The 12,079-nt window shown below is 32.9% G+C and overlaps 1 protein-coding gene across 2 annotated transcripts in view; it reads right to left on the bottom strand.

Moving 5' to 3' along the window:
- Positions 1-443: 443 nt before the first annotated feature.
- The window catches only part of LOC118204152 (uncharacterized), a 75,334-nt gene continuing 63,698 nt past the window's right edge, over positions 444-12,079 (bottom strand). For both annotated transcript variants that reach the window (XM_035376474.2, XM_035376475.2), the window contains one exon: positions 444-4,083. In XM_035376474.2, the coding sequence (XP_035232365.1) occupies positions 880-4,074 (3,195 nt within the window). In that variant the 5' untranslated portion in view covers positions 4,075-4,083 and the 3' untranslated portion in view covers positions 444-879. The remainder of the gene's footprint in view (positions 4,084-12,079) is intronic.

The following is a 12,079-nucleotide window of genomic DNA, read 5'->3' as shown; positions in this document are numbered from 1 at the left end:
ATTGATCGTTATTTGCATAATTTTTCTGAATATATAAAGCTGTGGTTGAACATATTATACGAGTTTCGTGATTAAATATAGTTACTTTTGATGAATATAAAAATGTGCAGATATAGTAATTAATTTGAATTTACGTAGGGGCACAAATTTACTTTTTTTGCCGCAGGTGAAAAATTATCTAGGCAGGGGTCTGCCTGGCGCATTGAGAAAATAAAGTATAAGAAGTTATTTTACCTTTAAGGTACATTGTTTAATATTACCATACGAAAATATTTACAGCATAAGCCTTTTCTGACAGCTTCAAGAATGTTTACAGCTGCAATTATATGATAATAATTATAATGCAATCTATTTCACAGCAAACAAACGTTATTTTAAAAGAAAAAATATTTAATTATAAAATCTTGATTGAATCTTGTATGTACAGATGAAATGAAAATAAATTTTGTGTTCAAAATGTTTTATATACATGTAACTATTTACAGTTTCACACATTTAAATATACAGTTATTTATGTAAAATATAGATAGTTGGACAAATGAAGTTTAATGAGCATTTATGAAGAAAATGTGTAGCTAAATGCAGAAGAAATCTTTAAAACTGCCAATGCAGTTCTTATGTTTACAAACAAAATGCATATATAATTTCAATTGCACATAAACAAAGTTGAAGCACATACGATGAGATCTGAAAGAAGAAATAACATTACATTTGTACAATAATTCTCTTTTATCAACTTTTACAGTTGATATAAGGACAACATGTAGTCTAAATATTAGCACCATATGATAAAAGTTTCTCAATCAGTAGCATATTGCCCATTAAAGCGAATTCAGAATCAAAATCTTTTCTAACTATTTGACTCATTGCATTGAAGTTTCATTTCTTATTCATAGTTTCCTTATTTACTAAATTTAAAGCTTTATTTGTGCCATTTTGAACAACTTCCTGAACTTTACCGGTGGTTTTATTACCACCCGATGAAAAAATAGCAATCTGATTTTCAACTGTTTTAATTTTTTCGCTAGCTGGCCTATCTTTTAAAGCCAGCACATCATTCTGAAGCATCTGTTGTTTTTTGTGAGGCATAGCATATTTTAATTTTTCCCAAAACCACTTTTCTTCCCAAACTAAGTAGGTTTTTGTGGATAAGAGATACTGGAGGTCCTTATCCAGAGTATCCTTTGGAGGGAGTTCCCCCTTGACGATAATTATAAGTCTATCAATTTTGTCTTCAAGCATTTGATAATAAGCGGTGTGGAATTCTACTTGGAACCACATACTTTCAAGGAATTCTTTAGAGATTACTAATATAGTCTTGCGACTATTGTGCACAGAATTAAAGATATTCCAGCTAATTTGATTACCCGCTATCCAATTCCTTTCGTGGATACAAAGTTTAAAATGGGGCTCTTTGTCTTCTAGTTCTTCTATAAGCCTAAGGGCTACATCTCGATCTGAGCTACTGTAAGAAACAAACGCATCAAACGTTTTATCCTCATCGATATCTTCTTCATTGAAGAAGCACATAAAAACATTGTGCATGTGAATATACACGTAAGCAATTACTGTTTGCTTATTTCTGTAGTACAGCACAGATACTACAAAAAGCAGTAAAGCTAAAATGACACAAATCACAGTCACAGATATCAGTTGTACCCTGTAAGGCCAGTCACTTATTGGACATATGACATCATCAGGAATCATCAGTATCGGCTTTCGCATAAGGGTGCCATTCAGTTTTAATCTATTTGCACACATAACATTTTTCACATCCTTAACAAACTGATAATGCTCAGTTAACCATTTTTTAAAAGTTACAGTGGAGCAATTACAGTTCCATGGATTATCACTTAGTGATATTTGAAACCCTTTCGTAACTGATAATAAATCCATAAAAGTTGAAGTTAAATATCTGAGTTGATTGCCCTTTAAAGAAAGATGCTTAAGCTTAGTGGGTATGCTCCAATGATCCAGGGATGTTATCTGGTTTCCATCTAAATACAAATCCGTAAGGTTTTCCCATATTTGACTGTTAAAGCCACCCATACTTGACAACATGTTTCCTTGGAAGTAAAGCACACTAGTGTTCAGCGGGATAGATGTAGGAAGACTTTTTAACTTGAGATCCGAGCAATTAACGACTCGAGAATTGTCTTCTGCCCTTATGTAACAATGGCATGAAGTTGAGCAATTATCATTTAAATCACATGTAAACTGATTTGGTCTTAACTGTACAATTGCTTGATTAACTAAATTTGGAGGTTCTTGGCATGTCAAGTCCTGAGTTCTTGTAAAACGAACTGATCGTTTATGCGCTTCATTATTTCCCTTTAAGTAATCATAGAAATTGTAAATTCTACAGTCACATGAAAAAGGATTTGAAGCTAATGATACTGAAGTCTCAACATAACTTTCGTAATCTTTGGAAGGCAAATCTTTTATAGTTTGATCGTTAATCAATATATCTTGAACGCTTACAGTTTTAATGTTATTATGTGCAATATTCAAGGTAGGATTGCGTCTATTAGTTGAGTACAGTACCGGAATTTCGATATATGTAAGCTTATTATAATCCATGTTTAATTTTTCTAGTTTTAAGTGTTGAAGCCAGTTTATGGAAGGCATCTGTGTTAAATTATTATATGATAAATCAATGAACTTAATATATTCATTGAAATCTAAACTAAAATATGTCAAGTTATTCTTGCTTAAATCTAATTCTTCCAAATTTGGAAGATCACGGAATATAGCTCTACCAATAGTTTGAAGTTTATTTCCCCCAAGCACTAAAGTTTTTATATTTCTGGTATACTTAAAAACGCCATTAGGTAAAACTGATATGTTGTTCTTAAATAGAAAGAGTTTTTCAAGGTACTTTTGATTTGGAAAGAGATTTTCAGGCAATTCCTGAATGGAATTGAAATTTAAATTCAATTCTTTCAACACTGTGTTATTCCTGAAAATTTTCTCAGGTAGTATAGAAAGTCTATTGTTCTCTAGTCTTAGATGCGTTATATTCGGAGAAAATGAAAAGAAGAATTCATGAATATGCGTAAGATTGCAATCATGAAGACTAACATTCTCTAAACGAGGTACTCCATGCAGCAGATGTTCAGGCAATGGTTCCATAAATCTGTTTAGACTTAGATCGATTTCTTGTAAATTTGAGCAATTACTAAATAATCCCTCAGGTATAGTCCCCAACCAATTTCCACGCAGACGAACATGAATGACACTTGATAAGCCATGAAATACGTCGTTAGGTAATAGGATGAGATGATTATCAGCTAAATCTAAAACTTTCAGATTCACCAAGCTTCTAAACAAGCCGTTAGGCAAATCTTTTACTCGATTTTTATATAAATATAATTTTTCAAGTTGAGATAAGTTCTGAAAAAGACCTTGAGGTAAAATCTCGAGATAGTTATTTGCGATTTCCAAGACGATTAAATTTTTGAGATTTGAAAAGATATTTTCTGGTAGTGTCTTTAACATATTATCAGAAAGTGAAAGATATTTTAATTCACTGAAGTTACTGAATAGTGACTCTGGTAGCACCTGAATTTTATTATTGCTTAGGATTAAACTTTTCAGAGTTTCTGAAACATTACTGAATAACTCAAGAGTAAACGTTCTATTGTCTCTCTTCGCTTCTATTTTAATTTGCTCTACGGGATACTTTTCATTGTAGGGTATAACTTCACCAAAAGATGTGTTTGGCAGAGAACATGACTTAAACACAAAAGTATGTATTTCTGTAAGATCTAGTTCTTGAAGTAAAGACTCATAGTTTGGCTGGTAATGACCACACTGAATTGTCACTGAGCTGTCAATAACATATTTCAAACCAAATATCACCTCGAAATCAGCATTACTGATACATGTATATGACCATCCATTGAAGCTGTCCAAGGATTCGCAAAGACACGTGGAATCCAATGGCTTTGCCTTCGGTAAGTTACACTCTTGAGAAGAGAATCGAACACAAGTAAGCATCAGAAATAAAATAGTTATATGTTTCAACTGTCGAAACCTCATTTTCAGGGCCTCATTGTTCACAGCATACAGCATCGTGATTACCTGAAACAATACAATAAGTTAGTGAAAAACCAAATGAATGTAGCATAAAACTTTTAAACAATAAACATTTAAAATATGAATCAAGCTGCAAAGAATATGAATATAGCATAAAACTTAAATAATAAACACTTAAAATATGAATCAAACTGAAAGAATTAAAAAAATAATAGCAATAAAATAATGCTGAAGTTTTGAATCAAGATCGTACGGAAGATCTGAAAGCCAAGGATTCCTTTATGATCAGCACAGTTGATATCTGACAGTCACTAAATGCGTAGTCTAGCGACAGCTGCCGCAACTACACATCAATTGGATACTATGCATTTAATTAGCTCACAAGAAAAACGTTCTTGACCTTAAAGTCATGGTACTTATTTTTGTGTAGTGTCATAGGTAATCAAGGTACTTGTTTTCTATCTTTTTGTGTAGCGTCACACATAAAAGTTAATAAGTTAATCAGCAATATTATCACATGCGAAAAAATAAAGAAAGCAGGTTGGTAAGCTGCTGTTACATGCAGATGGTGTCGTCTTTAAGACATATAAACATCCTTAGGACGTACTTTTAAGTCGTAGAAAAATCTTATATTAAGAAAAAGAACAAATGGTCTACTTTAGAAAATTGTAGTAAAAAGGCATCATATATAAACACAGTATATCAAGGAAAAAGACGATTAAATGTGCTGATGAGAATCGGAAGAAGCCGAAGGTGTTTCCGTATAAAGTACCAACGCGTGAAATTCAGTTGTATATTGATGGTTGATTTTACTATCGCGAAGGTGTTGCATATACGATTTCTGACTTTGCAATTAAAGATTTTTATTTCAGCATCCCAATATACCCATGAAAATCATTCACTATCGAATATCAGTTTGTGACGTTGTTTTTTTGTTAGACAAGATAAGTGTTCTAAGTTTGCCTCCATATCTACGTCTCTAGAAGTAACTGAAGAATGAAATGAAAGATCTTATGAAAAAGTCACGCGGTTCTGATCGAGCTGAATTTAATTTATCCCGAATTACTGAGTTATTTCTGTAAATCGCTGTTGGCATAAATAAGTTGTGAGAGATTAAATTGCAGTTCTTTTGTGGATTTAAAGTATGTTCAGATGACGTTATTGCCAGGAAAATGAATTAGAACAAACTAAACTACATTAGAATAAAACTGCTAGGAAAAGAACTAAAATTGAGTCGCTTATAAGTTCAATTTAAGCTTTACTGTTATGGCAAATAACTGTTAGAAGTTATCTACTGTATTGCAGGCTTCAATTTGCAATAATTTGCAATTTTTTATGCCTGTAAAATCTAGACTGGAGTTATAATGAATTTAAATTTTTTGTTTTAAATATGTGCATTTATTCAACTTGTTGATTTGGTAGACTGTTACATATGAAGCCACAAATCACTAAAAGGAAAAAGGTTCAGAAAAGATGGATGCTCCCAAGCTACAGCAAATGAAAACTGCATTTTAGTTTCTTATATTGGATCTAGGATTATAGTCTATATTACTTATTTTGATTATTTGTATATCCAATTCTAAACCTGATCTGCCATTTTAAATACTGCTGTGAAAGCTATGATACGCTTATTTGTTTTATATAATGAAGATTCTGATGTTATACGATATACTAAGCTTAAAAATAATTCTAATGAAGTTAAAGGGCAGCTCACGTTGCTTCTAATATATCATGTATACAGTAACGTGTTTAAAAATTACTAATAATAAACAAAAACAAGTATGATTAATTTTAATTGAAGAACAAGGTTACAAAATTTACTCTAAACTCCGACTGCAGTTTCCTGCGAGAATAAAATGGCATTTTTTTGCTAACTTTCAGTTCACTGTCTTCAACATATAATTTAATTAGTTTTCCTAATCCACTGTAGTAATATTTCCTCCTGAAAACTTCAATATACGCTTACAGAAATAATGAATAAAATCATTAAAATTAAACTTAAATAAATGACTATTGAGTCTTTGATAGTAGTAATAAAACAAACGATATGTATTTAACTCTGAAATGTTTTAGACAGGGGCAGACAATATGCGATAAAAGAAAATTTGTTAGATGCATGAATTTAAACTCTTTTATGCCCGAAGGTGATAACTGTGGGAACAATTTCAATTCATCTATCATAGACTAAATTTTGAAAAAAGGAAAATGGGACTCCACCGCAGCATTATCTCGCTATGATTTTCTATGATTTTAAAGTGCAGGTAAATCAAAGAAATACAGTTAATATATGGAAATGAAACTCTATTTTGTGCTACTTTCTGTAAAGGTCGAAATTCTCTTTAGCTGAAGAACACACAGGAAGACATTTGTGAGAAAATGAGTTTCAAAAAATGTGTCGGCTATACGAAAAATGTTAATGATTTTCGCTGTACCTCCCAAATTATATAGAAGGAACTTAACATTGGAACCGAAGCTATACATAACATATTCGTGAAGACCTGCATATGAAAAAATTAGTTTTCCGTTGGGTTCGCCATAAATTAACGAAACACAAAAGCGCGGAGCATGCCAGAATCAGAAAAAGAAACCCTAAAATTCTTTAATGATTTTTTAATGACACGGCACTATTTCCAAAATCATGACTGGTGTCGAAATGTGCATGTCTTTTTTACGTTCCAAGACGTCAAGAAAGTAAAATATAGGTAGTATAGATGGCTTTGAATATGACTTCAAATCAACAATACTGAAAAGACAAATAATAATGAAAAATGTAATATATGCTGTTTTCTTTAGAATTATAGGACTGGTCAAAGCCATCAAGTTAGAGGGCGGAAGACAGTTACAGCTAATTGGTTTAACTCTAAGCGTGTTCCAGAAATTCTTTAAAAACTGAAAATCAGGGAACTTACGCTTCATTATAATAATGCATCTTCGCATTCAGGAAGACTGACAGTTGAGTTTCTTAAACTAAAACGCAATAAAGTGATAAAACATCCACCCTATTCTCCTGATTTTTTTGTGTGCGTCGTTTACGTCTGGGATTCAATTTACTTGGTCGTCATTATAGCTTCGAAGACGAGATTGATGAGGCTGTAAAAGCATATTTGAATTGTAAAAGTTTGGTAAAGTTTAACTTGTATCACTCAGCTGTACTTTAAAAATTTCAAAGTGACTCTCGTACTTAGTTTTAACTAAAACTAGGTTTACAGTAATAGAGAAATTTTATTATTTCGATACAACATTGCTCAAAGCAAATCAAATTGTGACAAAAGAAAAAACGAAGCTTATCCAAGATTGCAAGGTTTCATTTCTACTAACAAGTTTGGTTAAATTTCATTCCTTTCCTTTTATTTTTCATTCTTTATCTGAACCTTTTTTTTAGAAGATATAAAATTATAAAGTTATAAAAATAGTTTAAGTAAGGCAAGTTTTATACTTTTTCGGACACTGGAGAAATCTGCATGAAAATCTGCATGTACATTGTATAAATACGGAATAAATATTAAAATCGCAAATCTTAAACACCAAAGCTTCTTAACTTGGTTACTATCATATGCAGAAAAATTAACATACCTCCAGAACGTCTGTAGCTACAGTGCATTAAATATGAAAATCTTTTATTTTTTGGACGTGCTTTCATTTTCAACTAAATTTAAAATAAAACGTAGAACAGTACGTTTCACTCACTGCAGGGCATTGACTGCTGTTATATGCGCGATGACAGAGGACAGATGACTACATGCCTTTTCCGGGATTCGATCCGGGCCTAACGTTATGGCAGTCAGCATCGCTAATTACCGTACCGAAAACAGCAGTAATAAGGTTTATCTTATATTACGAGTTTCTGTATTTAATTTTTCGTCGCTTTATGGAGGAAGTTTTCAGTTTTGCTGTCCCAGTTGCTCATAGATAATAGGAACTGGCGATTGAAAGAGTTCTGAATAATCAAGTTTCCACTACATCTACGAGGAAAACTTGTATTAAGTTTTCGAAAGCCCCTGAAAAGACAAATTTTGAAATTAGTTGGACGGCCATAACTACATTACATTGGTTAATGTTTGCGTCTGTTCTAAACAATAACAATAATAATAATAATAGAAAAATTTTAAAAGGAAATTCAGGCTCGGTAAAATCCTGTATCGGAAAATTTTCCTGATATACGGTTACCTTAACTGTAGCTGTAGTTATGTACTAACTTACTTTCGTATACCAAGAGAGTAGATCATTCTGCGCTTATATATTACCTCTAAAGCTGCAACGGATGCCCTGCTCTTTAAGCCCATGAGGTCGCCCTTAATTGGCTGTTATTTTATGCTTACACTATATTCACCAATGTCGAAAATTACCTTTATATGAAAAAAAAAAAAAAAAAAAAAAAAAAAAACACTGGTTTATCAGACTGTTGACTGAAATTGAAAGTATTTATTTGAGTTTATACACTGCCGTGCAAACGTTAAGGAACAGCATGTTTTTTGTGTCTAATTTGAGAATGAAGAAACATAGAAACAAGAAATTTACAGGACATGTTCACTAAACAGTTCTTTAATGAATGCGACATAGAATGTTTCTAAAGTCTAACACAGACATGAATTAGCACAATTGCACTTTTAGCACAGAAATCCAGTCTTGGAGAAGCAGCATACCACAAATTTTTGAAGAAAAATGGGGTGGTAACATTACATAAATGGGTTCTGTTAAGGAATATGTCCACCCCTAGCTGCAATACATGGGCAGCAGTGTAAGTTGTCGATCAGTGAAATAGGAAGCAACGACCAGAAACGTAGTAATCCTTGTTCAAGCTAATCTAACGACCTTGGAGGAGAACTTAAAGTACCAACCTGTCTCCCAAGGTAGTCCTGAAGATGCTCTATCGGATTCAGGTCTGGGAATTGAGCTGTACATTACATCCACTCCATACTGTGACCCTCAAGATATTCTTCAGCAACCCGAGTTCGGTGCGGTCACACGTTGTCCTCCATCAGAAGAATTTCAGGATTTGTATAAATACGGAATAAATATTATGGAGGATTTCTTCGTGCGGCTAGTGGTAAAACATGGATCTCGTAAATGATTATGAGAGAAAAAAGTAATACTAATGTGAATAATTTTGAGGTTTTTCAACCTCAAAATTATTTATTTTAATATGAACGTTGACTGTGGCTCTGGTGAAAATGATTTTCTGGGTGTGGATCTGTTGCAGGATGATGGATGCGCTTCAGATGATCTGCCGTTTAGTTCGGCAGAAATTAGCAGCGTGGTTAAGAAATTGGGTAATCGTAGTGTCCAAACATCGGATGGAATCACGGCCACTATTGTAAAATTTTCATTTTGGAATATTCTGATTTGATTGTGTTATTATATAATAAATGCCTTGATTTATGCTGTTTTCCTAAAATGTGGAAAGTTTCTAAAGTTTTGTTTATTTCTAAGTTTGGTGGGGCGACCAGACCTATACGTTTGTAAAAATTTTGTGCAAATGTTTTGGATAAGTTTTTTACAAATAGACTGTATTACGTTTTATTAAAGAATGATTTTGTATCTACAACACAATACGAATTGACACCAGGCCGCTCCATAGATAATGCTCTTTATGAGCTTGTCAATATTATTAGCTCACAAAAATCTGAATTCCATGTGGCTGTGGTCTCCTTCGATGTCTCGGGAGCTTTTGATTCTATTAGATGGACATCTTTGCTCTAAACTCTTAGAGAGTTTGGGATACCAAAAATATTTATAGAATCTTTCTTAGTTATTTTAACGAAAGAAAAATTATTTATAGATTTAATAAGGATATTTCTATTGAAAGAATGGTTTACAAAGGATGCCCACATGGTTCCTGCAGTGCTCCGCTGCTGTAGAACACCATAATATATGGACTGTTCATAAAAGAGTGCCTAAACGGTGTAAGAACTTTATGTTATGCTGATGACATTTTATATGCGATTTGTGAAAACATTTTGGAGAAATCTGAGAAACTGTTTTCATTTGCTATAAAAGATCTAAGAATGTGGATTGAAAAATAATAGCTGAGATTAAATTCATAAAATACTAATTTCTTGTTTTACCCAAAGGGTGAAAAAAACAACTAGATCACTGCAACTAAAATATGAAGGTATTTTTAGAATTAAATGTTTTGAAAACTTTAAATATCTTGATGTTTCTTTGGATTGTAAACTGAAATTTGAAAAACATTTTAATAATATTTATAAAAGAACTAAACCTACTCTGATGTATTATAAAAGAAATTTCTCAGCTGAGCCATTAGCACTGAAAAGTAACATTATTCGATTAATTTACAAAAGTTATTACACCCATTATATTATATTGTGCTGGGGCTTGGAGTTCCAAGGCCGCAGACCTGCAGAGAATCAGAAATAAATTAGATACAATACAACGATCCTTGCTGCTGCTTTTGACCAGAAGCTTTAAAACAGTCTTGATGGGAGGCGTTTGTATATTGGCCGGTATGCCTCCCCTCTCGATATATTATTCGTTTTATTATGATAAATTAGATTACGTTCACAAAATGATTATTTTATTACTTACTGCATATAATATATGTTACATGTTTTACTGCATATAATACATGCTTTTCTGTTTTTAATATTAACAGTGTACATACTGCATTACGAAAAGCAGAGGAATATCAGAAATCAAATGCTTGCGCAGGAGAATTAGATATATTTACTGACGGATCGGGTAATGGGAATAGAATTGGTTGCAGCATATGTGGTTCACTTGTTTGGTACAGAAATAAACCATTGCAAAATTAGACGTGACCCTTACAATTCGGTTTTTCAAGCCGAATTGGCTGCTATCATATTTGCTCTTAAATGGATTGATGAAAACCTGACTAATTAAGACACAATAACACGCCGAATAAATACTAATTCAGAAGTCAAACAACAAAAATCAGCGTTATATTTACAAAATTTTCACAAGACTAGTTTCGATGGTTTTACCGAACCACCATCCTCAGCTGCAAAACCGCAAATGAACAAGCCATGGGAAGCCCCCTCAGTCCCATCCTGGCTGATATCTACATGCATTATTATGAATGAAAACTGTTTAAACTTCCCGGCACGGTTCCGCTACGTAGACGATACTTTTACTCTGTTTGAAGGTAATAAAGATGATTTAAATAAAGTTCTTTCAACAATGAATTCTATTGATCCTGCTATTCAGTTCACTTTTGAACTTGAGACTTGCAATTCTCTTCCGTTTCTCGACATTCTGGTCACACGTAACACATCCAACTTCAGTACTACGGTTTACCGTAAACCTTCATCGGTTTGCCTTCCACCACACTGAAAATCATGTCATCCGACTAAACAAAAGTTAGCTTCATTTTATTCCTATGTTTTCCGTGCTCTTCAAGTTTGCTCCTCCAAACTAGCCCTTGAAAAAGAAGTAAACTATTTAAAAGCAAGAGCTATTGACAGGGGCTTTTCACCCAACATTATTAATCAAGCAGTTAAAAAATTCTCATCTCAACACACTAAAAGGCACACTCTTGTTTTAGGAGATTATAAAAATTCTGTTGTCATTCCCTTCTTTCCATCAATTAGCTATAAAGTTGCACATATTTTGTAGAAATTTAACTTTCGGGTTGTTTATTCTCCCATCAATAAAATTCCGAGATCCATACTCAAGGACCCCCTTCCGGATATGAATTCCTGGGGTATTTATAGGATTCCTTGCCAGTGTGGTTTAATTTACATAGGCCAAACTAAGAGAGCCTTAAAATTTCGCGTCAAAGAACATGAGGCATATGTTAGAAAAAAGGAAACACAGAAGTCTTCTGTTGCTCAACATTTTTGGTCCGAAAACCACACTTTCAATTTTTCTGCTGCCAAAATTATTCAAAAAACATCTTCCATTGGAGAACTGGATTTTCTAGAGGCATTTCACATTCATAAAAATCTTTCTGTTCTAGTTAACGATCCTAATTCCAATCCAAATTTGCCTTCGGCCTTTAAAGAAAATATGTTTTAGTCTGGTTTTACCAACAGATGGCGACACTTGCTTATTCTTGTCCAGG

Source organism: Stegodyphus dumicola, chromosome X1 (assembly GCF_044657685.1).
Source record: "Stegodyphus dumicola isolate Sdum_Otavi_A_Nest chromosome X1, ASM4465768v1".
Taxonomy (NCBI): Eukaryota; Metazoa; Arthropoda; class Arachnida; order Araneae; family Eresidae; genus Stegodyphus; species Stegodyphus dumicola.
The sequence above is the reverse complement of the archived record's forward strand: the minus strand, read 5'-3'. Positions and strand labels throughout refer to the sequence as shown.